Raw genomic sequence first — 26,819 nt, 5'->3', positions numbered from 1 at the left:
CATGTTTGACAAATGATGAAACTGATAGGGCTCAGAGGTGGGATGACTTTGACCCTGCTATGTTAGTGGGTGTGGCAGAGCTGGAATGATACCTGTATTTGAATCCTAGTCCCATAGTCTAATGAAGAGAGTATGTGACATCAGAGGTATTCGATCCTAAATATAGGACAAAACCATACTCTGCATCAGTTAGCTTAATCTTACTCAGTTTATAAACTAAAGCTTTATTTTACCAGTAGCTTTACTGTAAATGCAGATGAAAATGAAGTGATACTGAAATGAGTTGGCTTAGTTTCCTACATGTCTGGCATAGAATTTTAGCTGCTTTTGCCAGGGCCTGAATCTCTCTAAATCTTAACCCCATCTATTGCTTTGCAGAGGGAGAGAAGATGCAACTGAATGAGAGTGATGATAATCTGTGTAGGATCTGCATGGATGCAGTAATTGACTGTGTTCTTCTGGAATGTGGTCACATGGTCACTTGCACAAAGTGCGGCAAAAGAATGAGTGAGTGTCCCATCTGTAGACAGTATGTTGTACGAGCAGTGCATGTATTTAAATCTTAAGACCAAAAATACGTTTTATAGCCACCCTGAGTTCCTGTATTGCTGGGGGCAGGACTGAGGAAGCTTGTTATTACAAACATTAGTTTCAATATGAATCAAACATTTTGAACAGCAGGCTACAGCAGTATTTGAAACACTTTCCTGTGACAGAATTAAAACAGCAATTTGGCAACATGATGATGTGTACTGCAGGAGCTGCCTGAGTTACCTTATAAAGCCACGAACTGCTTAAGTCCAACTGTTTACAGCAGATCTAGCATCACTTATTGCTCTCTTCTGAAGAACATCACCTTAATCATTAATTTACTGAAGGGTCCAGTATATTCAACAGAAAAGTGCTTTACCATGACCATCTTGTTGGAGGATTATAATCTGGTTCACTAGGAGCAATGCACAAGCACCACTCAAACTTTATTAAAAGTAATATTTAATATATTAGAATGTAACTGTTCTGACACTATTGCTACAATAGTATTAACAGTCAAAACAAGATTGTAGAAAGCACTGCCATTACATAAGTGTTTCTGTGCAGGTACAGCTAATCTATTTTCATGCTTATTGCTTCATTCAAATGTCTCATTACATGTATATTGTATACTGTCCTTGAACATTCTTTATCAAACTGAACTGCTTATTCCTACATAGCATTTGGCTGCCATTAAACAGAGCTAATTACTCAATGTTGAGATTAAAAATAAAATGTAGTTAGAGGGAACAGGTGTTGACTTCAGTGGTCCCAAATTCATTCAAGCCTATTATATTTTGCAAAGCCTTTCTGTATTCTACATACTGGGAACTTTAAAGTGAATACAGATCAATTACAGTGAAACTAGTAGATACTAGAACTCCCAAAAGTTAGCATTTCAAACCTTAACCCATTAGCTTTTCTGGGGTAGGGATGGGTTGAGAGGAAGGAAGAACAGGATTAAAAGGAATTGTAGTTTAAAAAACAAAACTTCTACTTGCTTACAAGTGTGTTGAATCAAGACTAGGGTAGTGAACAAAATTGGCAATTTAACACTTGTGACCCCTGTGAAATAGGTTATTCAGTCCAGTTCCTAGATAGTATCACACCACCATCAGGGGCAATGTTTGTTCCTTTAGAATACAAACATTTCCCTTAAAGGGTCCCCCAGCTGAGGGAAATAATAGAGTGTAGTAGGAAGCCAGTATTGCCCACTACCTTTGCTGTAATCTGCTCTAGTGCTAGATTTTTAATAAAAAAAACACCCCTCTAATGGCAGTTGTTGAAATGCCTTTAACATTATCCAGTGACAACTTTAATCTGAGTTGAATTTTACTGGGCAAATGGTGTTGCACAAAACCTAATATTGCCATATTGTATAGGTTTCTTTAACACCTGGGTCTCTCAACTTTCTGTACAGCCCACTATTCAATTCCCAGTGTTCACCTAGTTTGAGAAGGCAAGTGCTAGCAACTGGAGAAATTAGTACATTAAAAATACTTTTGGTTTTCTGTACAGTAGATAGGTATGGGAGGTCATGTACCTCCATCTACTTGGGTCTAGAATGGGGTGGGGGGTTGGATTTCTTTTATAAAAGTACAAGCTGCTGAAGTAGGGGAGTAAGTGCAGGAAAGAATCTTAAGCTAGATTCACATCTTTTATGAATGGTGGAGTGTGTGAGAGTGCAAAGCCATGCTAAAGCCAGCTTCTCTATCTTAGCTACTTTGAGGGGGGTGGTTTTTTGGTTTTTTTAAGCTAGGTTTCTGTTTTAAATTAGACTCAAGTGCTGCAATTCAATCACAAGGCTCCATTAGAGGTGGTAAGAGTTGGAAATGGAAGACAACCTCTGTGCCTAGCTTGCCGTATGCTACTTAAAAGATTTCAGGGTTGTTTTTGGCTGGTTATTTTAAAGAATTATTGCACAACCTCCTATCACTCTTGAAGAAAACAACTCCAAAACTTTGTACACAAGCTGGATATTGGCTAAACTAGTCAACTTGTTAATACTTCTGAAAGTATAAAGACAGCTGCTGATGTTTGAGACAATTCAAAATAAAATATGCAGTTTACAGAGAATCTTTAGTAATAGACATTACTGCTTATTTCAGAAGGGAGCAGAACTCGGGCTTTATTTTAGAACTTTCTAAAGTTACTGACTCCTTAAAGTTCTTGTTCAGTTGGTAAGTTAATGTAGGGGAATATAGCACATGCATTACCTCCATTCTGAACAATGGCTGAATTTAATAAAGGTTTGGAAGTGGTCTGGGGTTAGTCTTATGTCTTTTTTTTTTTTAACTATCCCCCTTATACTGACTTAATCAAAGCCTATAATTCCTTGTTTTTAATAAATCCCCTCTGGGGGTTAGAATGGCCAGACTGCATGCTCTTGAGCAGCTGTATAAAGGAATCTTGTACACTCCTTAGATTTAGCCAGGTGTGGACAACCCTCACCTGTAACAAGACTGAGCACAGTATTAATACACTTGAATACTACCTTGCAAATGACAAATAAGGAGTCTTACATACACAAGGAACAAGAAGCCACCCTTGTAACAGTAATAAGCTTCAATGCTATCTTGATGTAGCCAGCCCCCCTTCTAAAATCACTTCCCTGCATTATCTAAAGCCTTTTGTTGAAACAGTGGCCTTGCCTGAAGCCCATCTTGCATCCTGCTGTTGTTCACAAGTAGTATAGAGTGAAGGTAGCAACTTAAAATATATAAGAAAGGGGAAGTTGACAGTAATGAATATAAATCTCACAGCTAGGAAATTGTAGAAAATTGATAAGGAAACCAGTGGGCTACACCAAGAAACTTAGGGCCAACATCCTTAAGGATAAGTATATTAAGAATAAAATCTTAATGGGACTGGTCCATGACTAGAAGGAAGTGGTAGAAGTATTCTATTTTTCTAAATACAGAAATATTTACTGAAGTACATGATATACTAATGGAGTGGAAAGTTTCTCAGGAGGATATTAAACAGCAACTGCTAAAGTCAGACACTTCAAAATCAGTTGGTCCCAATAACTTGCATCCAAGAGTTTTAAAAGAGCTGATGGAAAAGCTTGAACCACTCATACTGACTTTTTCAATAAGTCTTCAATCCATGGGGACATTCCAGAAGTCTGGAACAAAACTAAGGTGGTTCCCATTACTTAAAAAAAACAGGGTGACCCAGGTAATTATAGTCTGGTCAGTCTAACATCAATCCCAGGGAAAAACAATGGAGCAGCTAATGTAGGGCTTAATAATTACATGTAACATAAAAATGCCAATCAACATGGGTTTACAGAAAATAGACATGATCTCTCTCTCTTTTTTTAGAGGAACTAAAGGTAACAATCTAAATATGTTTAGACTTCTCTAAGGCATTTGACTTGGCACCATGAGACATTTTGATTAAAACTACCATGATTTAACATGGCACACATTAAAACTGGCAGGTCTCAGTGTAACTGCCAATGGGGAATCATTACTGAACAGCTCTGGTTCTAGTGAGGTTCCACAGGGATTAGTTTTTGGCCCTATGCTATTTGATAAAAATGTTGATCACCTTAAAAAAAAATCACTGAAAATCTGCAAATAATGAAGAGTACAGATCAGACAGAGCTATCTCAATTACTTAGTAAGATAGGTACACTTACATGTTTTAATATGGCTGAATCTAAATATACATCTCCAAAGAATGTATGCTATGCTTACAGCCTGGGAAATAGTGACACTGAAAAAGATTTGAGGGTTGTGGTGGATAATCAGCTGAACATGAGATTCCAGTATGACACTGGCCACCAGACTAATGCCTCTCCATGGCACATACAGAGAAATCTCAAGCGCAGAAAGGTTATTTTAGCTCTAGTTGGCACTGGGGCAACTGGTGTTGGGATATTGTGTCCAGGGCTGGTGTCCACCATTCAAGAAGAATTTGGAAAATTGAAGATGGTTCAGAGAAGAGCCACAAAAATGATTAAACTATTAGAAAACATGCCTTACAGTGAAACTCAGCAGTAGTTTAAAGAGAAGGTTCAAGGATGACAGCCTGGTTGTTGCAGTTGAACAGAAAAATCCTTTATCAATTCCAATTGCAGGCTTAATCCCCAGGGAACTGGAGGCTGATAAGCCACTTTTAGAATCACTCAGTATGGTCTGCCTGACAGCTGGAAAGATGTGAATTAGAAAATTGATAGCAAGCTATATTTTAAGACCAAGTATCTGCCCTTCAGAAGCTGAGAGTTTCCGCAATGGGGACAAGTAGCAGCCTGTGAATGAAAAAAATCTAGCTCTTCCTCTCCTATAAATTAAGTATAGAAAGTGAAACTTAAGCAAGAACTATAAACATGCTGGCTGTAGTAGCATGTACCCTGGTGGGCCAAAAAATAAAGAGCCCAAAAGAATGTAGCAAAACAACTACTGATACACCATTTTATCAGCTACACAAAATCATTAGTACCATTTCCCCATAACTCTCAGGCACGTCCAAAGTTTTCTAGAGAGGCAGGCCCCAATTGGTTCCCCATTCTACAACTCCCCCTCTTCCCCCAAGGTGATTGCTGCTGCTTCTGCCACCTGCCAAGGGAAGTCAGTCACTTGCCTCTATTTTAGCTACTACACAGGCACTACAGACAGGAAACTTTGTAAAAAGGAAACCAGGATCATAGTAACTTCTTTTTCAAATTGATTATCCCCTATATATATATATACACACACACACCTCTCTAGATCTCATAGTGCTTATCCATAGATCTTAAAGCATTTTACAAAAGAAATATTATGCCCACTTTACAGATGGTGAAACTGAGTGAGCTTGCCTGATGTCAATTTTTTATGCAGGGCATCTTACCAGTTGTTTGAAAAACACAACACTTCTATAAAGCTCTTCATTAATCCAGCAACTAATGTAGCAGTTACAAAATCCATGCTGCTTGGCTACCCCCATCGTTTGGTCACTTGTTGCATTACATCAAGTTGTACTGTTTACTTACCTGAAGGTTCTTAGAGCAGAGATTATGTCTTGTACATTCTGTAATGGTCAAGCGCACTGTTGGTTCTCAAAATGTTCATATCACAGGAAAGATATTCCATTAAAGCTGAATTTTGAAGTAGCAGAATTAGTCATTCTTCAGAATAAAATCATTTCAAATAAAAGCAATTAAGAATGACAGTAGGGGGTTCCACATCAAGATGTATTCACTTTATAGGTAAAGATGTTTTTTCTAACTACCAGCACTGCAAACACAACAGGAGAGATGACTCATGCTGGGTTGAGGATGCAAACCTAGATGGACCACATCTCACAAGTCCAACAGTGAAGGTGCTTCAATCTGTTCTGACATTTTCCAGGTTTTATCCATCCTACCATTTTCATTTTTGACTGCCAGTGCACACGGTTTCACTGAACAGCCCACAGGAGTACATCCAGGTCTTCTCATAATTAATTGAGTTCCCCGCAATATATAGGTAGTTGTATACTCATCCTTCCACCATTCATTACCTTTCCCTTGTCAAAGAATTTCATCTAGCAGTTTTGCTTCCCAGATAGTGAGACGTTAGGTCCTTCTGAAATTGCTCATGAGCTTTAGTCTGGTCTCATCTAAATAACTGCGTCACCTGGAATTTATGCCATTTTACTGTTTAATACACATCGCCTGAGAAAATAGTAAACACCACAAAGCTCCAAGGTTCTGGACGAGAACTTGTCAGACTTTTTGGAAATAAAGGAGAGAGAGTTGATAATTTTAATCAGCACGCTTAGAGAATTCTGGTATATTAGAGATACATGACTTTTTGTATCATAACTAGTGAAAGATGCTTCAGGCCAGAGTAGGTCACTTTACACTTGCAACCCTAGAGTGTTCCGTGTCCACTGTGCCATTTTCTGCTCAGTGGTTTTGCTTATGCATAACTGAAACCTCACGACTGATCATACGCAAAAAGAAATAAAATCCATCTCACCTCAATCTTAGGTGGTGGCTTTGCAGGGCTAAGAGCAAAACACAGTAAACAACCTGGTTTTGTTCCTAAAGGCAGAAAGTCATGATTGAGTACACACAGGGAAAAGAGCTGTTAAAGTGGTATGTAGTTTTGTTTTGTTTTTAATAAAGTTACTCTTCAGATGAGAACTGCACTGTAAATACTTTTGACTCTGCATCAAACAGAACAATTTTTATCAATTCAAGTTTGAATAGAAACCCTCTTAGGCTTTATCTGTTTTTGTACAATTGTTTATACAAATTCAACAAAGGTAAAACTGCATCAGGAAATTCTACGAAAACAACACCTTACAACAATGGCACTTATCAATGCAGAATTTTACAATCAGGAAATAACCATGTTATAAACCTTAAATGAGAACTCAACTCACACTTCAAAGAAAGAGGAAAAAAAGACTATGCTTGACCATTTATTCTACTGTTTGACTCACTGTATAAATTAATTTCATATTGAGTACAAGAGCTCATGCTACAGAGTGAAACCCTCCTATGTGCAAAAGCTGAAATTGGAATTTTTAAAATTTTGAGAAAAAGGTGATTTCTATACAGATAAAACTTGGCATAGTGTCTTACTTCAACTATCATTTACACCTTATTTCCACAACATGCTTATGTCACTTCTGAAGTATACAAAGCAGGATATAAACTTCCATTAAAACATGCTTTAAATTGAAAGTATTAACCTACTTTTCCTGACCTGGGCATGTTTGCAGATGGATATTTTGTCTACGAAGTATAGGTTAAGTTCTCGCCTACTGTAAAGATAAAAATTGGCAATCCAAAACCAAAACACTGGTAATGCATTCAAACATTGCATAAATAACTTTTAAACAATTTTGTACAAAAATATTTCTGCATAATGTAAGATGTAACAAAACAAAATGTGTTAAGAAGGCAGAAATGCAGTGTGTGGTCCACTTTAATGACACCAACTTTTGTTTTTGTTTTAAGAAATGAAGAGCAGAAATTAAATTTACACTACCCAAGCACATGCGGTGGTACTTTAAACAACAGATCAGTCTTCTTCCAGGTGTGAACATTTATCATCAATAACAGTCGCCTTATGAATTTGCATAAGAGTCAGTGCAGGACATCCCAGGTAGACTGAATTAAGTGGCACAGGCTGAAATTCTTAACATGGGTAGTTTTAATGACCTTCTCTCCTTGACAGGACTGTAAAATCCAATCTTTGATATTTTCTGATTTCCCAATTGAAAATAAAATCCCTACATGTTCTTAGTCTCTTCCCCACCCCTGGCCCCAATATTTACACACTTGTCCTTTAACTAACTCAGTTTTTGAAGAAGTTTCTCTTCCACCTGACCAAACTGAACACTCACAGACATCTCTGCTATGAACTGCTCACAGCCTTCCTTTGTCACTTGCTTGCAGTACCTCAAGTCAATCTGACAGATGTTTCCACAACGTTTAAAGTAGGACAGGCACTGGTCAGTAACCTTATTGCAATCTGTCAGGAAAACAAAGGGGAGAAAAATTAATCAGTTTGTCTTAATTTGTCAGTATCAGGACAATTTATACCAACTGTGACATACCCCCATTTGCTCTTGTATCATTGCACTGGTCAATAAAATCAATGAGTTAAAGCCACCAGCTTGATGACAATTCTCTGATCTTTGCAGCCAGTTGTGTAACATATTGGATAAAAATGCAAAACAAGCCAGCTTCATGAGTGGTGGCAGAGGGGAGGATGGATAAAGTAAAGTGTGGGGGTTTCTAGCCCGAAGACAAGGGAGAGAGCTTTCTTCTATGCTGGAGAATTCAAAGTGGACAAAAGGAGAAATGCTGGTTGTGTTTTTCCCCAGGAAGGGTCACATGAGGTAGCGCGGGGGGGGGGGGGGGGGATTCTATGGCTAAAATAGTGTATGAAGCTCTTTCGGGGGGGGGGGGGGGGAAGGAGGGAGATAGCTGAGTAAACTCACTCTCTTCCCTGCAATTTGTACTCTTATACTTCATACAAATCCAGCATTTCTCATGCCACTACAAGCTCTGGTACAATTAGGCAAAGCCTCATTCAGACCTCCCACCACCTACCTGATAAATTAATTTCAGTTAAGGAATCACGTGTGGTGGTTCCTACGGCAGTCAGCAGGTTAATAGACTGATCTGACACATGGTTACAGTAACTAAGATTGAGTTTGGAAAGCAGAGGCATGTGTCTAATGATCAATCGCAAAGAAGCATCTGTAATATCCAGACCAGCCAAACGCAGCTCAACTATATTCCGTAGTTTACTTCGGTTGTCAATTTGACCTGTAAGACAAAAGGGTTTTTTTTTTTTGTTTTTTTTTAAAACTTCACTCCAGTTTTGCAATCAGCAGCAGATTAAAAAACAACCCCATACAAAATGCACTGTAACTTATGGTGCCAATGCCCCCAGTTTACTTAAATGGACAGTTAATAATACACAGAAGTGATTTAAGTTACCTACTGTTTCAAGGAGCCCTCAAGGTGACCATCAGTGAGAGTACATTTTCCTCCTCTGTTTTTTCACTTTTAGCTTGTACATTTGACAGCACTTTACCTAAAGTCCTTTTCACTGTTTCCCCTGCAGTCAATCACTTTCCCCTTTTTGCAAGGGTTCCACACAGCAATGGGAACAAAAGAACAAAAACTGAGGTCTGACAAACCCAAGCCCAACTCAACAGTGAGTCAAAATGGAAGACTGGGACTTATTTCAGCTCCAGCAGTGCAGTCTGTGAGATGTGAAATGCATTTTGGCTCAATATTTTTGATGATAGCTTTGTTAATGATTGAGATAGAGCTATTTGTAACCATCAGCATGCAAGAGTCTAGAATAATTTCCTGTTTGCACAGGCACATGGACAAATCCAAACCCTGATGGGGGAAAAAGTGTGGTCCCAGTAACTTAATTAAGGGTCCAAAGACTTTAAATGGAATTATTCATAGGAACAAGCACTATGTATTTGCAGGTTCAGATCCAGCATGTTTGGTAGATCACACAATATTGCTCTGAGCTGATACGAGGCCTTGCTAAGGCCAAAAAAGCTACTGCTCCTCTGAACTGAAAGAAAAGCTTTCCAGGCTTTTAAAGTATACACGGTTGCAGCCTGAATGGAGGAAAGTCATTTGCTGGGAAAGCTGGCACACCAGATGAAGTGAGTGGCCAGAGGCCATAGCCTGTTACCTAGGAACTTATCACAGGATGGCCAGAAGGACTGTACCAGTACTGGCCCACACATCTCATATATGTCAGCATTCTACAGAATAGGGCCCAGATGGTCAGCTAATGTAAACTGTAGTGGCACCACTGACTTCAAGGAGCTTTGCTGATTTATTACAGCTGAGGATCTGGCCCCAAGAATTGCAGTGTCCCACAAACCAGCTACCATCTATTGGCACATGAAAGATACTTGCCAAGCTACATTAATCAATCAATCTGTTACCTGGCCTGTTATCTGTTGGTGGTGACAAGAGGTCTCTCATTTGTGCATCTTTTAATCCTTCCACCCACTGAACATCCAGGATTCGGAGTAAAGGACAACTGGAACTACAAAGTGCTGAGACGGCTATCCATGAACACCCTGATAACAGCAGGTCTCGTAGACCTGGAGATACAAACAAGGGAAACGCCATAGTTGATCCTAGTGTAGAGTCCAATTTAGGTTAATTTTAAGGATAAATGTAGCACTGGTGACAGATCCTAACACGCCCAAGAGTCTGCAATCTTCTGACCACAGAACAGAGCTAACACAGGCAGTGACAGGGCAAGAGTTCCTGCAATGCCCTGTCACTGTACTTCACCCCGATCTGGAATATCCACCACTGTGGGTGACTATCTCCCTGAAGACAGAGTTCTCCATCACCCGTTTGATCCTAAACTTCTCTTAAGAGGCTGGTTAACAAGGGTGCTTATAATAATGATTTGGACATTTTTCCACTAGGACCTATCCCACTCATTTCATATAGGACTCTCAACAATCACCACATAATTTCCAGTCATACTGTTGCTGTAGGATTCTGTGTCCTAATACTTTCCTCTGACACCACTTAGATCCCTTTTGTATCATTTTAAATTTTGTTTCATTACACATTTCACAGAGATTTCTCCCTAGAGACCTCCTTTATATCTAAATTGGGATCAATACACCAGTCACAATGTCACTTACCTGGGAGTCTGTTGATGAGCCAGCTCAGCTGTTTTTTAGATATGTTTGTCCAGCTAAGATCAAGGGTTACAGGCTGTCTCCTGATAATGCCACTGAGCATAAGTGGAGTGATGGATTTACAATGGTTTAGATCTATTTTGGTCCATAATCTTTTATCACAGCACCTACAATAACAATACAATTGTTAATTTTGGATTTGCTTTGAATTCTGTAATGCCTTAGGAGTGAAAAATAGCTGAGAAACCAATGTAATGGCAGCAGCTGAGAGATCTGTTTGAAGAGGCTAGGGAGAGCTCATGCATGCATTCAAGCAGAGACTATTACACAAATTGAAAGCTGCTTCAAGTGTTTTCATCAAAGCCAAAAAGTAAGGATTTCTTCCCAATAGATGAAACCCTGTTATGGGAGGGATTTTCAAAAGCACAGTGCCATTGACTTTCAGTGGGACCTGTGCTCTTAAGTCACCGAGGAGCTTTTGAAAATCCCATCATATAGCCTCAACAAACCAGAACAATTTCTTATTTTTCTCAGCCTTTGGATTTGAAGGTCAGTTTTAACCAAGGAGGTGCTATTGACTGTTCTGATTTCTCCAGTTTTCCTTTTAGCTAAACTGGTGAGTCTTATAAGATTGAAATCTCCATCTCTTGCTCTGCATCTCTATTTCAATCCTACACACACAGCTTCTGTGTCTCTGTCCCTTCCATGTTGCTACAGTTTGCTATGGGCAACAGAGCCATGCAAAAATCCAAACGAATGTGCAAGATTTACCTAGCATTCGGAAACATTGTACTTAGCTGGAGAAAATCTGTTTACAAGCATCTTGTAAAATCACCAAGGAATCCACAGTGGAAGCAATTCCATGGACCTTATTCTCCATGGAGTTATCAGCTTGTCAATTATCCTATTCATTACTGGGGAGTGCCATGAAAGAGTCTGTTATCTGCCTGTCTGGGTAAATACTAGAGTTTTGATACATCTGAGCAGCCAGCCAAGAGGATGCTTTATTGGAAGTTCAGCCAAGTGTATAAACATGGCTATGAGATTCATAATATACATTACAGCTTATTGTTGGGTTATGGTCATTGACCTATTAAGTCAATTTATATAAGAGCCCCAGAGAGAGAAACCATAAATGGCAATATAATAATTAGCATGGAAAATATACTCAGATTCTCTACCAATGAAACTGCTGTTAAAAAGCAGAGGGTTGGGAATACAACAAACAAATTCTTTCCACCATGTGCCCTATATATGCAAAAATAATCTTAGAGCAGCTTGAAGCACCTCTGAAATCAGTGAACAGGGGGCAATGGGATATCTTGTCTGAATCTCAGGAGGCATTTAAATAACTGGATGGAGAAAAGACTCAAGTTAATGGCAGGCAGGTATCTAAGGATGTCCAGATTCAGGAATCTCTACTTCCTATACTAGTACACTGCTCTCTCTGCTGTTGTCTAACTAGAGGATTTTGGAATACAGTTGGCATCAGAGATGTTATGTGGTTATATGTCTACCAGCCTTGTAAGTGATCTAGAGTTCTCAAGAAAAAGCAGGCCAGCTCCTGCACACACATACCTCACCTAGAAATATTTAAACTATTTTTGACTGAGCTGCATTGAGAGAGATATCTGCTATGGTTTTGTTAAAGGCCAGCATTTGTGGACATACCCACACTCCATGTGAACTGAGGAGAGCATCATCTTCCCCTAAAACTTCACACATGCTTACATCTCCTTCAGGAAGAAGAGAAATTAGTAAGTGCTGATTATCCTATACCTCCATGAATCGCATCATGAAGATAGATACAAGCAGCATCGTCCCCCTCAGCTCCTTACCATCTGTTCCAGGTCTTACAAACTCTCATACAGATGCACAAATCGCTATGACTGAGGTAGCTAAAGACAGCCATCCAGACTTCCCTTTGCATCACATGGGCTGCCCCGTCATCTAGGGGGAGTGAGTCCGGAGGAGGGCTGATGGGGGGTGGCCTGATTACATGGCGTTCCATCTGAATGCATTTGGGAGGAGAGAGCGAAGGTGGTGGCCGGGTAATCACCCTAGGTGTGCTTCGCAGGCTTGGCACAAGCTGGTGCCTCAGCTCCCTGGGAGTCCCATTTAACCCTTTGCTGAACCTGTGGAGTCTCTCGCTATTGCTCAGAGCACGTTTGGGCTCCTCGTTCTCGCTCTCTGGCTCAGATTTGATGGGTTGGTGGTTCTCATTGGCAAGGCTGTTCTCGGTTTTTTGGATCTCCTGATTGAGCTCCTTGCTGAGCTCTTTGCTCAGTTCCTTATTTGGAAGCCGCCTTTTCCGCCTCATCTTTATCTTCTTCTTGTCCTTGGGCTCAGCACTTTCGGTGCTGGGGCCCGCAGTGGGAGAGCTCGACCGTGACTGGTCACTCTCCTTGGATTTTGGAGGTGCTTCTGGCAGATCCTCCTCGGGTTCCTGTTTAATACGCCGCAGGGGTTTGGCCATGGCAGGTCGGTCATCTGTAGCCTTCCATGATCGCCTCTGAAAAGGAAGAGTTTGAGGCTTAGTAGAGCTGATAATTAACGAGTTAGTGCCACAGGGCCTGCAAACAGCACCTTGTGCAAGAGGACATGCTTCCCAGCAGCCTGCATAGAGGGCAATAGGCTAAAGAACCACATCCAAACATTCTCCTGACTACAGTGGAACGTTAATAACTGGTGGCACCACGCCTAAGATGGTATTTTAAAGTGGCATTGTATACAGAACTTCAGGAGCAACCCTGAAGACTCCAGGGGACTGTTTTATATTTAACATGGATATTCCTGAAACACCAGGACAATCTAATTTTTAAGGATCTGCTGGTAGCACAGCAAGCGAGCACCAGTTAAACAATTAATATCTGCACCACATAACCCCACATTGTAAACAAATGCTCTCTTCCCAAGGAGATGTCTGTTGGGTAGGAGAAAACTGGCTCAGGACACTGTGGTTCAGAAAGTAAAATTTCCCATTTTAAAAGATGGCCACTGTATTTCCTGATATGCAGTCAAGACCAGTGGTTTTACTCACCCAAGCAGCAATGCAGGCTAAGAGCACTGGGCTCATTTGATTTAGCAAGTTTTGGAACATTCTGTATTGCAATTACTAAGCCACATTCCTGGCATACTGCTATTCTGCCACTTACTGCTGGATGCTTGAGTGATAGCTACCCCTTTCTGTCCCAAGGAGTGCACTGCATTGTCTCATTCTCTCTCCAGCATAGTGTGTATATATATACAAATGGGTGATTCAACTGACAGCCTTGATACACTGCTAGTCTGATGAGACCTGAAGTTCACAGAAACTTTGATTGAAAGTGGGGCTGTGGAGGGGTCAGCTGGCACCTTCCTCTCTGCTCCAGTCACTTTTCGTAAGCAGGAATCACACATCACTTGTCTACTTTAATCAAATCCCACAGTGATGTACGTTAGACACAGTTGCAAAAGATGTGCAATACTATGCCAAAAAAGGGGAAGATTTCAGGTCTAATCTGATCACTACAAGCAAGAGAGAAGCTGACAGTTAAAACTAAAATGAAACGGCACTGTAGTAAACAGAGATGAGGTTGGCAAAAGGAGGTGTGACACTATCAACACACTGATTATTATGCCAGAATTTCTATGCTGCTTTAATAAACTATATGGATCTAATAAAAGGACATGCTCCTAGCTTTTAAATGGGGATGTATCATTAATGCACAGCCTTCACAGCTTTTTTTTCCAGCTTTAACCAAAAGTTACAGGGGACTGGACTAAGGTATTTAATATTACAGAGAGATTAGCAAAAGATGAGCCATCCCTCTCTTTTTACATTGATTACAGGAGAAAGAGAAGTTACTGAAAGTTAGTGACAGGTAATTTAGATTAAATGGAAACTTCTTCAGAAGACTATAGTCACCTTATGGCATTCTCCATCCTAAGATATCAGAGTCAGAAAGTAGGAGCTGGATAATTTAATGACCTACAACAACATTTCTAATCATATGCTAGTGTATAAAAGGTAAACAGATCACTATCAAAGTTGGGATAGATTTTACCTCTTACACCATTACACAAATAGCCAGGTGGTGTTATTGGGTCTGGCAAGATTGAGAGCAGAACATCAGTACAGAGAAGAAAATTTTACCCACTGGTCTTTGAAAATGACATAGCCTATGTTTTGACAGCATTTTAGTAGAGGATTGTAGAATAGGAAATATTAAAAAAATAAAAATAAAAAAGGATCAACTAGTCTCAGGTGGAAACCTCTGTGTGCATTCAGAAAGTGGGTGTTTTCTGATTTTCAGATGCAAATATGCAGTAAAAATGGCAGCAAAGACACAGCAATGGGATTGCTAAAGAAACTGAACCACAACGCAGCTCAGAGAACACAAGAGGGGGAAAAAAATGGCAGCACACAAATTAAAGAGGTACCTTTTTCCTGAAGAGTTTCTCTTCTTTACCGAGTTTTAGCTGTTTCAGAAAAGAAAAGACAAAACAAATGTTTTATTTTTTGTGTAGGTATCTAGTAAAAATTCCTATTATACCAATTTTCTTCAATTAATGGCTGGTTTGGTGAGTGGTTACAGCAAAGCATAATGAAGCAGACAGGTTAACCCACTATATAATAATCAAGCCACACTTTGTTTCTTGCCTTTCTGAATATTTCTGAATATTAATGGTTTGTTGTTTTCAATAGCTGAAGTCCATTAATGAACATTTAACATCCCCCCATAATCTCCACCCCAGTGCACTGTGGTGTCACTCTATGGAACCATCAAAGTGTCCCACATTCTGGAGGCATGTAGGAAAAGCGAACCAGCATCCTCTACTAAGTCAAATAGTTTTTAGTGGCCATGAAGGCAAGCAGATAACAGCACTGGCTAGAGACCAAACCTGTGGACTGGCACTGAGCATGCAGCCCCCCTATTCTGCCTCTGTAACTTCAATCCCTACCTGTATCACCTATTTCAAATCTTGGGCTGTTTACCATAGTGAATTTATGTGTACTACAAAACTAGCACAAAAACTCCCATTAAACACAACCGAAATCACCGCACATTTATTCATGACCAAAGTGCCCCCTTTTCACTTCCAGACAAGATACTCTGCAATCCCTAGATGTTAAATAAAACTAATGCATTTGAATGCTTTCTGGCCCAAATAAACTGTGCAAGTCAGATTTTAAAAAGTTGCCTAAATTGCAGCTGAAAGCAATAGATACATTCCTCCTTCTCTCTGTAAGTTGGGAAGAATATTATCTCAGAGATGCTGTAAGGATCAGTTACTTAGTGAAGTATTACTACTGCTGTATGTAGTTATGGCTAGTTAGAGAAAGCTATCAAGTGCCACCCAGTGGCTAGAGATGAAAAGGGTTCATCGAAGCTACTGTTGACCACCCCACACCTGGTTTAAAAACAAAAACAAAAAAATCCTACAGTGGGGCTCTCTTCATTCAGAATTGCTTTTTTCAAGTAAATAGCCAGTTCTTTGCCCAGTATTCTCTGTCCCTGAATAAAAAAGTAAGGTAAAGTTCAGGTGGATAAACTTTACTGTTCTGCTTGATGGATACTTTTCAAAAAGCAATGTAAAGTGCTATGCAATTTCCTTTGTAACTATCACTTGCTGGAATTCAAGAGACTCAAAGAAAAATTTAAAGCAGAAGTGCAAAAGACATCAGCCCCTGACCTACAACAAGTGCCTGTGTCCGCATTAAGGAAATGGGGTTCTATCCTCTCATACCCTTTTTCTCATAGCAGGTTCTTGGGGTTTCTCAAATTTTCTTTTCCTTCGCATATGCACATCATCTGACTTTCTCCTCAAAATAGAATCAACAGGGTTTTTTTTGGAATGTTCATCAGATTTCCGCCTGGGGGTTTCTTCACATTCCCCTTTCCGTTTTGCTACATCTGTTACTTCCTTATTATCTCTGTTCATCTTCTGTTCCTTAAGCAGTGAGCCTGGGAGATTCGACGCATATTTGAATCCTGGTCCACGCTTTTGCTTGTACGCCAAAGAGAGAGAAAACACAAACAAACTTTATATCTTATGTCTTTTTTTGCTGTTTACAATGCATTTCACCTGAAGCTTGTCTGGTTACAAGCAGTTGATTAAACCACTAAATGGCTATTCACAAGCAGTCAGTGTGGTAAAGAATTTTAACCTCCAAGGCATTTTTCTTATTTGTAACATACCTTCTACCTCCATCTCAGATAATAAAGAATCTAATGTTTCACTAGTTGTAAGGGACACTTCAGATTTTGTTGAATACAGCTTTACAAAAATCTAAAAAACAAACAGCTTTTAGTTTGGATTTAAACATCCCTCCTCTGCAGGATTTCCTACAATGTTTTGGTTACACTCTGTCAGTGCACAGAATCCGAAAGTGAAAATGACTGCAAACAAGAGGGGTGCTGACTAATTTCTTTTCTTTGTCTCAGCTGAATGACATATGATAAAGAAAAGCAGAGAAGATTTTTAAATAGTCAAGTTATTTGACAATGTGTCTCTTTGTTTACTACATGGATTTTTAGACTAATAGTGCTTTTGTTCCATAGCCAAAACAAGACAGCAAAAATAGATCTGAATGTTAGAGAGAATACACCAGATTTAGTGTCTCATGCTTATGTCATGCATTCCAGTGAAACTCACTTTCCCAGTTTTCCCTGCATGGTTGCACTTTGGACATTCCCAGCAGTTTGGCAGTTCATCGTTAACCACACCATCCGATTCCTTCACCTAGAGGGAAAGAGGCATAACCCATTAATAGTGTTAAGTGGCAGTGCAAGTCCACATACAGATTATCGTAATCTAAAAGTAGTCATTACAATAGCAGGGGATAGACTCTTTGCCCTGCTATCCTGTTTCTCAGATCAGTTGTTTCTCTTCCAGTGGCTCTAGGCTAGATGCACTAAAGGAACAGCACTACCTTGTTTGCACTGTGACACGCATACTCCCGACCCTGTAAGATTACTCATCAACCACCACCAACAAGCAAGCAAGAATCAGGCTAAAGAAAAGCAGTTTCTCCTCCCTTGGTGTTCACACCTCAACTGCTAGAAGAGGGCCTCATCCTCCCTGATTGAACCCACCTCGTTATCTGTAGCCTGATTCTTGCCAGCATATTTATACCTGCCTCTGGAAATTTCCACTACGTGCATCCGACGAAGTGGGTATTCACCCACAAAAACTCATGCTCCAATACATCTATTAGTCTATAAGGTGTCACAGGACTCTGGAGTTTTTTCAGTCTCATGAAACATTGTGGAGGCTACGCAGTGCCCATGAACAAAGAAGGAATACAGAGAGAGGCTCCCATTGCATCATCTTCCCTCTGCCATTCTCCTTCAATGTACACACTGCCTTGCCTTTCCAGAGGCTCCCAAATCCCTGGTGGGATGGTATCCTTTTCATTCTGTAAATAAATGTCACTTAGGCAGCCACCCTGAGCAGATTACCTGCAGAAAAGGCACTGGAGGATACCCAACTGCTACAGGTCACCAGGGATTCTGGGAGCTCCAGAGAAGCTGAGGAGATACACAAGGCTCCCAGCCCACTCAACACTTTCTGAGGACAAGGTGTAAGGGGCCCCCCAAAAGCTCAGTTTGACACGGTGTTTCCAACCAGGGATAGGGAAAGGAATCCTAGGGGGGTGTTATCTGCCAGCTGTTTTTACTTGCTTAAAAAAAACAACCCTGCACCTGGTTGCCCAGGGCAGAATTGCAAATCTCTAACTTTTCCATTTTCATAGACACTGGAAGTGATTTTTCTATGTTACCAAACCAGCACTTGGCTGGTTAGTCTCTGGTCACGAATATGCAGGACAGCAGTAGTATTTTCTTGAATTTCACAGGTCTGACCCACATCCTGCATAGCTAGCTAGCACATCAGCAAGCTCCAAATTTGGTTTGGGGAAGTCAATGTTTCAACTGTCACTGAACAGTGATTCTGTCCTGCAGGCCAAATCCTGAATAATGTTACTCTGTGATGCTGCAGGGAAGGACAGAGGAAAATGTGCAGTAATTTGGGCATGTGAATTTGGTGCACTGCAATAGTAAAGCAATGCTGCAGGTCAGGACTGATATACCCTGCAGGACAGAGTACACAGCTCCTTCCCCTGCTAACCACTAGCTCCAGCCAGTGCTATCAGTCACTCTTTCACTAAAATACTAAAGACCTCATTTTCAGAAGTGCCGAGCAACTGCAGTCTGCCCTTCTCCACCCTCCTGACGACAACAGGAGCTGTGGGTGCTGAGCACCTTTGAAAATTGTGCCATTCCTCACCCAGAGATTAGGGAGCTGAGAGACAGTACAGACAGCATTATCCAGAGCATGTGGTTCCTGCATTTTGGAACAAAAAGTATTTTTCCATCACAGTGGGTTCCACAGGCACCAACTGTGGCCTTCTGGGAGTAGGGGATGTTGGAATACATTTTACTGTGGAAATAGCAAAACCATTTTAACCATAAATTGGGATGACGATGAAGGAGAGAATGGCTGAGTGACTCAAGCTAGACAAATCGCTCCCAGGATCAGTTCTGGAATGGAGTGGCTCAGAAGTCTCCCAGTCAAATGGCTGCAAAAGCCCACAGAGAGGGTGGGATTTTCAGATGTGCTCAGCATTGACCTAACTCTGCTCCCGTTGAAGGGTATGGCCATTGATGTCAATGGGAGCAGAGTTAGGCTAATGCAGAGTACTTCTGAAATCTAAAACATACCTGCTGCGTTCCCTAGAGACTACCGGGACACAGGCACTGCTGGGAAAGCTCAATGAGCTCAGAGCCAGCCTCTGCTGAACACAAGGTTTATGTATGGACAAACACATGAACTGAGCTACCTATTTGTCCTTTCGGAGGAGTAGGGAGGTTGTTTGAAGGGTGGGAATTGTGGTTTTAACTCATCTAAACCAGACTTTTTAATTTACAAATGTCAGGGCCTAGAAATACTTAGCTGAGATTTCATTGCCAGCTTCAACTCTGCTCTTGAATCACCGAACACTCCAGCCATACACCCTCCGCTGTCCTAAAGAAGTCATCTCTCTCTCCTTCTCGCATACTGCAAGACCACTCTCTAGTTAAAGGTGGGAGACAAACCTTCTCTGTACAGGCAAAGGACCACAACTGATTTAATCCAAGTGGAAGATCCTGCTTCTACCCCAGTGGGTGTGTCTACACTGCAATAAAAGACCTGTAGCACAATCAAGGCCGGCCCAGGTCACTTGGCTCAGAATCATGAGGCTTAAGCTATAAAATTGGAGTTTAGATGTTTGGGCTCAGCCTGGACTCTGAGACCCCGCAAGGGGAGAGATCTCAGAGCCTGGGCTCCAGCCCAGACCCAAACATCTACATTACTATTTTTAGTCTTGCAGCCTGAGCCCCATGAACCTGAGTCAGCTGACCCAGACTCTGAGACTTGGTGCCACGAGTTTTTTTTTAATCACAGCATACACATGCGTAGTTTTCCCAGAGTCCCCATGCTCAACTCTAGGCCAGAGATCAACTTTGCCCACATTTACCCACAACATGCGGAACAGACAATTAACCCTTTACCCTACTCACCCTCACAAGTTGGTCCTAAGACCACCCTACACCCAGTAAGGGCCAGGCAGGAACAGCATGCAGGCTGTACTATTTTACAGCCAGACCATGTTATTGTAATCCATCTAAACAGACAAATTCAGTTTCTTTCCTATAGCAACTGGGATGGCTGGGTGGGAGGCACACATTTACTACCATTTGTAAAGGGAGGAAGAGCTAGATGTTGGGTGAACATTGGAATTTTCACTGAGTTTTTCCAGACTGACATTTAGGTTTATTTAAATCACTAAGTTCTAATCTCCTAACTTTCAACTTGTTTTGTTTAAATAACACCAAAGCTCTAAGAAACTCTGCAGTTCACAGGTTCATCTCCTCACCTCAGAATTATTTACCCAGAAATATCTAAGGAGATGAACCTTTACTTATGTCAAATACTAAGGAGGCTGAAGAAATCTGAAAGCTCTTTTGGAAAGCAGGGGTTTCCCTGCTCATTGGGGTTACTAGCTACTAAATGTCAAAGAGGATCCTCTTGAGTAAGCTCCCTACTCAGAGAGGGTTTTGGGCTCCCGGACTGCCAACCTGCACCTTGTGCCAGCTCTACATTCTCATACAGTTTTCACAAAAAAAGCTTTCAAGCAGTTAGTTTTAGTTCATTGTTTTTAACTGAAGGAAGTGACTGACTCTGTTTATTACTCCCATCGGTGTCATTTCTCTGGACTCACCTTAAGGCATCCTGGGTGTATTATTTCATTACAAATGGAACATTCCATTAGCATGAGATTAAACTTGCCCTCCTCCTCTTCCACAGTGTCTTCCTTTCCAGCTTCTCCACACACGAGACACACAGCAGTGTGAGGCAGCACTGGCTGTTTGCACAAATATGAGAGAGATTAGGGCATAGGTAACATAATGGAGCAGACGATCAAGACATTTAATTTACATTTGGCTAATCTCAAAGCAGTTTGTGGTACGGGGTCCTTGATTCTGTAAAGTGCTGAGAGCCACCAACTCTAACTAATTAATGTAACAAGCACTGAACTTCAACAGCAGGATGAGTGTTCTAGAGCAACAAATTGTGAATGATATACATTAGGGATTATCCTGGCCCCCTGTAACACCACTAAAGTCAATGGACAACCTGAGGGATGAATCCTGCCCACTAAGTACATCAGCACATTGGCCTTGGTCTTAGAAATTTACAGTAGACAGATACAGTAAACTGGCTCACAAGCAGGGCTCTCTAACAGAGTGACATAAAAGAAATAAGAGACATTAGATCAAAAATATTGGTCTATTATACCTCATAACCTCCCTTAGCAGGTAGGCAGCAACCCCATTTTACATAAAGAGCAGAGGAAGGTTATGGGACTAAACCAAAATCACAAAGCAAGTCTACATCAAAACCAGGAACAGAACCCAAATCTCTCAACTCATAGATATTAATCATGGTTAGATCTAGATCATAGTATCACCTACAGGCCACTATCAGGATTAGGATACCATTTTGTAGGCACTGTATAAGAACACAGGAAGATAGGGTGAATTTCTAGCAACGGAGAGATTCTTCCTTTCAGGCCAGATCTCAGTTAAGATGCCGCAATTCTCCACCTACTTTAGTTATTTCTGTAACCTTGGTGTCAAAGTGCCGGAATCTAATTAAGAAACTGTCTTTGCACTAATGACACACACAAGTGTAAGCGGACCACCTTGGACGTCATGAGTAAGCATCAAACCTTGGACCTCTTGAGTTAAATGCATGAGCCTCTACTGCATGAGCTAAAAGATACCTCTCTCTTAGCCCAGGCTGTAGCAGGCTCCATCTCTACAGCTGGCCCAGCCACCACTAGAGGAGGACAGAGTGCCACACCGAGCAGGCGGGGGTTACACAAGTACTTGGTTTGCTGCAATATGGTGCAAGTCTTGTGACAAGGAGGGGAACAAAGACACTTAAAAGAAGCTGGCTATAATTTGAAAAGCATTCAGCTAGATTATATATCACTACTTATCTATTAATCCTCAAGAGCTGAGAACTCTTGGCAAAGGCTTCATTTTAGAAGTATATACAAATCTTAACAAACCATCACTGGATAACTACATTGATTGAAATCTGCAGATAGTTTGAAATCTCAGGCAGGATAAAAAAAAAGATTGACATTGAAGACACTACTGTTTAGCCTGCCCTATACATTAACACTTGATGTATTAGCTTTGGCAACACTTCTAAACCTTAGACCATGTCAATAAATACTTAGCACTTAATATTTTTAAAGTTCTCTAAAGATAAACTAATTAATCCTCACACACACACGGAGAGATTATCTCCATTCTGCAGTTGGGGAAAACTGACAGAAGTTAAGTTCAAAGCCACAGAAGTTCTGCCTACTAGAAATTGTTTGTATTGCAAGTAGCTGCAATGTTTGTAACACACTATGTCTATGCACAAAAGTGCTTGCAAAAGCACATAGACATTGTTAGGATTATTGTAATTGTTCTTGCTTGGGGCAAGGGTCTCCAGTTCTATATCCTGCCCCAGGTCACTCCGCACCACTGAAATGCCCGTGTTGACAAACGGCTGGTATTGCAGCTGAACCATTACAATTGGTCCTCCCAGCACAATGCCCCTGCATCACCTTGAAGAACCACTCTGTGCAACATACAACATCCCACATCCTCAACTCCTCTCTTGTTCTGAGCTACTGCAGCTTCCGTCATTTCATGCAGATTAGTTTCCTGTTTTATGAAATGCAGTACAGGTTCTCTTAAGGCTTGTAAAGTTACCAAATACCTGTGTTCTGTATACAGTTGATATTTTTAAACTCGAAAACAAAATCTATTGAACAGCACTAGAATAAATTGTGGATTATTACTTCCACAAAGCCTCGCCTTGAGGACCTGTGCTGGAAGCTGTGGGATATGTACCCACAATGCACTGCTACTGCAATAACTGGAGGACATGCTGACCAAGTTTATATAAGGCAGGATGGCTAATGGGAACATGAGGCACTGTTACAAACTACAACCGTTCAAAATGAACCATTTTAAACTGTAATCAGACAATTCTACAGATGTTCTTTGCAATGGAGAAGCTGAAATAGGAGTCCCACTGGTACTAGGACCAATGGGAATTTCCCCAGAGCCCATGTCCAAGCTGGGAGTAGAACCAGGGCATCCTGACTCCCAACCCTGTGGTCAGACTATAGCTCTCTGAAATAAAATTGCTGAAACTGAACTGATCTAGGAAGAAAAATTTTCCCACAGAATACAGGGAAAGATGCCCAGAACAGAATCCAGTTCCATGAAGATCTGTGATCATTCTGGACACACACCTGAACTGGTCAGAGATAGGGAAGATGGTATTAGCATTGTTTTCCCCCTCAAAACAGGAGTGGCCCTGCTTTGTTTAGGACTACTCAGAAGAAATGGTGGAGGATCCCTCAAGCAACCACTGGCTAACAGAACAGTGCAACTTTGCTAACCTTCTCCTTCACAGGGATCAGGACTATACAACATGATTGAAACTGGTTGCTGCTAGCAGTTTCCCTGACCAATGGAGACAGTGAAGCCATATTATAAACCCGCTGTAGACCCTCAACAAGAAGGGGGAGCAAGATTTGACCAGCATGACTAAAAAATTTCTCCATCCAAACTGGTCAATGAATTCATGTCACAGCTCAGTTAATAATAATTTAAAGTACTCAGATGAAAAGCATGCTAGAGCTGCAAAAGTACTTTACAGAGAGGTAGGTATTCCCTCCAATTTACAGACCAGAAAACGGAGGCACTGAGAAGCTAAAAATCTTGGTCAAGGTCATGGAGCAAGTCTGACAGAGCTAGGAACATACCCAGAAGAAGTGAATTCAAGTCCCCTGTTCTAAAGAGGACGTATAGCCTAGCACAGGACTGGGAGTCAGAGGGCCAGATTTTCAGAACAGCTCAGCACCCAGCAGCTCCTATGGAGAACAATGGGAGCTGCTGAGTGCTGAACATTCCTGAAAATCAGGCCTAGGGGATCTGGGTTCTATGCAGGGCTCTTCTACTCACTTGCTGTGTGACCCTGACCAAAGCACAATTTCTCTCGGCCTCAGTTTCCTCAAATAAAAAAAAAAAGTTAATAAATGTACATAACTCATAGGTGTGCTAGTAGACTAAACTAAGATCAGATGGAAGCCACTATAGAAGTATTACCACCACCCGCAGACAATGTGCCTTCCCCTTTAAAAAAAAAACAACAAAAAACCACACCAAATAGTAATAGCAGCTGGCACAGTTTGATCCCAGCACAGACAAGGCCTTTGAATCCATCAGAGGAAACTCTCACACTTACAAATATAGCTAATCACAACGAAAATGGGAGAGAAAAGCTGGACTTTCCTCCCTTCAGAGAGTGGATGATACCCACTGGAACAACACAGCAACTCAGTGGGAAAGGAACAACTGAGGCGGCGGCAAATTCAAATCTGGATCTGGTTTAGTCTGAGATTCAGGTTCCAACAGTGCCAAAATTGTGGGAGATTTTAGCCCAATATTTCCACCTTCTTTAGTTGAGGTGGTAAGGTTGGTTGGATTCTCATGGAATCTGACAAGATCCAAAGCAGAAGACAGCCCCCCCGCACCCATCCTTTGCTTTGAATCGGACTTGAATTTTCCTCCATCCTGAAATTCAAAGAGGTTCATATTCAAGATGTGAGTTTTGGCACATTTCTAATAATCCTCTCTTCATGTTGCCCCCTCCCCCAAACCTACTGAGAATCCAAAATTACATTTTTAAATACGGTTGGAGGGTGGGGGGAGGAAAAAGGTCCGAGAAGGAGCTCTCAACTGGGATCCACTTTTAAAGTAGGAGAGATGAACTTTGATGAGTGAGTTCTATAGCCCATGTCTAGTCACTACGGACAGTAGGACCTCTGAAAGATGGGTGGGTATGCTCTGACACAAGCCACCAGAACAAGGCTTGTCAAGGCGTCTCAAGAGAGCCACAGCTACAAGTGGACACTTACTGCGATGCACTGCCTCATAATGCAGGACTGCTTCATCCTTCCAGGCCCACCAAACTTCTTCATGTCTTTGCAGAAGTGACACTCGCCGCACTCTGTACGTAGACAAGCCTCGCACTTGCGGCATCGCGTCCTTCTCCGGCGCGCTCCTGCAGTCGTCCGATTAGCAGCTAGCTTCACTGCAGAGGCAGTGCCCAGTTTCCCTTTGGGTCGTCCAACTGCCCTGTTCTGGAAATGCCAGAGACACAGGATGAATATCTCATTATATTTATTGCTTAAGCCACAGAATCTCCTTTTACTTGGGGGGAAAAATATTTTATTGATGCCATGGTCTCCTAGCTATAAAGATGAGATGTGCATTAGAAATATACATAGATAGAGACTACTTAGCACATACACATTGTCGCTTTTACAGTCACCAACTCTCTCAACATCCTTTGAGGTAGTACCACATTTTATACAAATGGGAAACCGAAGCAGAGAGATTAAGATCACTATCCTCCAATGAGCTCTGCACAGATGCAGCCCCACTGAAGTCAACACAAGCGTACCCATATGCAGCTCATTGCAGTACTGGGGCCCAAGGGATTTACTCAAGGCTACAGAGGGAATCTCTGTCAGAGCTGAGGAGTTCCTGGGTCCCAGGTTTATGTTTAGATAATGCTAGTGGTCCTGTTTTCCTCCATCTGAAAAGGAGGTATCCAGGGAGGAGATGAAAGTAAATGTAGAGGCTAGGTGGTACACTGTAAACTTTGAACTCATGGTGGAGAAGAGGAATTTGAATTCATGTAAGTGATAAAATAGGATATGAGACCTAGGCACCATAGAATACTTTCCAGCAATCCCTCTTACATCACCTCCAAACAGGTATTCAGAAATGAAACACTAGAATTCTACATTAAGGGCAATCAACTTTCTCACCAGAGATGCCCAGAAAGCTGTACAAAGCACACTTTTTCTATGTTTCCAGAAGCTTGAGAAGCACTGAGAAATTTTTAACTTAGATTCTTTGTGAAACTGCAACATATTCACTTATCCACTTTTGGGCACCTGGATCAAGAAATCCAGCCATATGCTTCCAAGTTCAAGAGAAAGTGACAGAGGCCAAATTCTCTTCTTGATTTAAAAGATCTACAGTAGTGACTTCTACAGGATCATAAAGGTTAACTGAGCAAGATATGGCCCTATATCTAACCACTCTCCCCAATTTCTTCTTGCATTACTGACCATGTTCTAGATCAAATAAAAAAATGCAGCAAACTCCATTTACTTTATTACTTTTGAGATTTGTCTACTTTCTGCATTTCTCGGCATGTCGAATGAGATCAGAATAGTTTCACTTTCTCTTCCTGCTGAACTAGCACAAATCTTTAACTTTGGGTAGCTAGTACTGCAGGGGAAGGTTTGGTTAAAAACACAAACCAAAATACAAAAAAAATCCCACCCCAGAACCAAAAGTTTCCATTGGAATTAAACAAAGAAAGGCTCATGGAAACATTTTAATTTGGTTTTGTAAACTTCCCCATTCTTTCTACACACACCCACCCACCCATATTTAATCTCCCTATATAATTGGACCTAATAAGCTCCCTCTGTATCTAATTTCTATAGTTACCTGTGATAGGCTGCCATTATT

At 41.1% G+C, this 26,819-nt stretch overlaps 2 protein-coding genes across 20 annotated transcripts in view; one reads left to right on the top strand and one right to left on the bottom strand.

The window, feature by feature from the left end:
* The window catches only part of RNF34 (ring finger protein 34), a 33,542-nt gene extending 30,744 nt beyond the window's left edge, over positions 1-2,798 (top strand). For 4 of the 5 annotated variants that reach the window (XM_039505287.1, XM_039505290.1, XM_039505288.1 and 1 more), the window contains one exon: positions 379-2,798. In XM_039505287.1, the coding sequence (XP_039361221.1) occupies positions 379-566 (188 nt within the window). In that variant the 3' untranslated portion in view covers positions 567-2,798. The remainder of the gene's footprint in view (positions 1-378) is intronic. The other variant, XM_039505286.1, reaches the window with a different exon arrangement.
* Positions 1-26,819, bottom strand: part of KDM2B (lysine demethylase 2B) — a 196,888-nt gene that overhangs the window by 11,176 nt on the left and 158,893 nt on the right. For 9 of the 15 annotated variants that reach the window (XM_039505270.1, XM_039505278.1, XM_039505279.1 and 6 more), the window contains 10 exons: positions 25,187-25,411; positions 20,912-21,055; positions 17,305-17,391; positions 16,396-16,665; positions 15,088-15,126; positions 12,504-13,177; positions 10,669-10,832; positions 9,946-10,107; positions 8,573-8,791; positions 6,734-7,988 (listed from right to left, as the gene is read on the bottom strand). In XM_039505270.1, the coding sequence (XP_039361204.1) occupies positions 7,807-7,988; positions 8,573-8,791; positions 9,946-10,107; positions 10,669-10,832; positions 12,504-13,177; positions 15,088-15,126; positions 16,396-16,665; positions 17,305-17,391; positions 20,912-21,055; positions 25,187-25,411 (2,166 nt within the window). In that variant the 3' untranslated portion in view covers positions 6,734-7,806. Of the gene's footprint in view, positions 1-6,733; positions 7,989-8,572; positions 8,792-9,945; positions 10,108-10,668; positions 10,833-12,503; positions 13,178-15,087; positions 15,127-16,395; positions 16,666-17,304; positions 17,392-20,911; positions 21,056-25,186; positions 25,412-26,819 lie in introns of those variants that run through there. The other 6 variants (XM_039505272.1, XM_039505274.1, XM_039505277.1 and 3 more) reach the window with 5 other exon arrangements.

The sequence above is a fragment of the Mauremys reevesii genome, linkage group 18 (assembly GCF_016161935.1).
Source record: "Mauremys reevesii isolate NIE-2019 linkage group 18, ASM1616193v1, whole genome shotgun sequence".
Classification (NCBI taxonomy): domain Eukaryota; kingdom Metazoa; phylum Chordata; order Testudines; family Geoemydidae; genus Mauremys; species Mauremys reevesii.
Note: the sequence above shows the minus strand (reverse complement) of the source record. Positions and strands in the feature narration are given on the sequence as shown.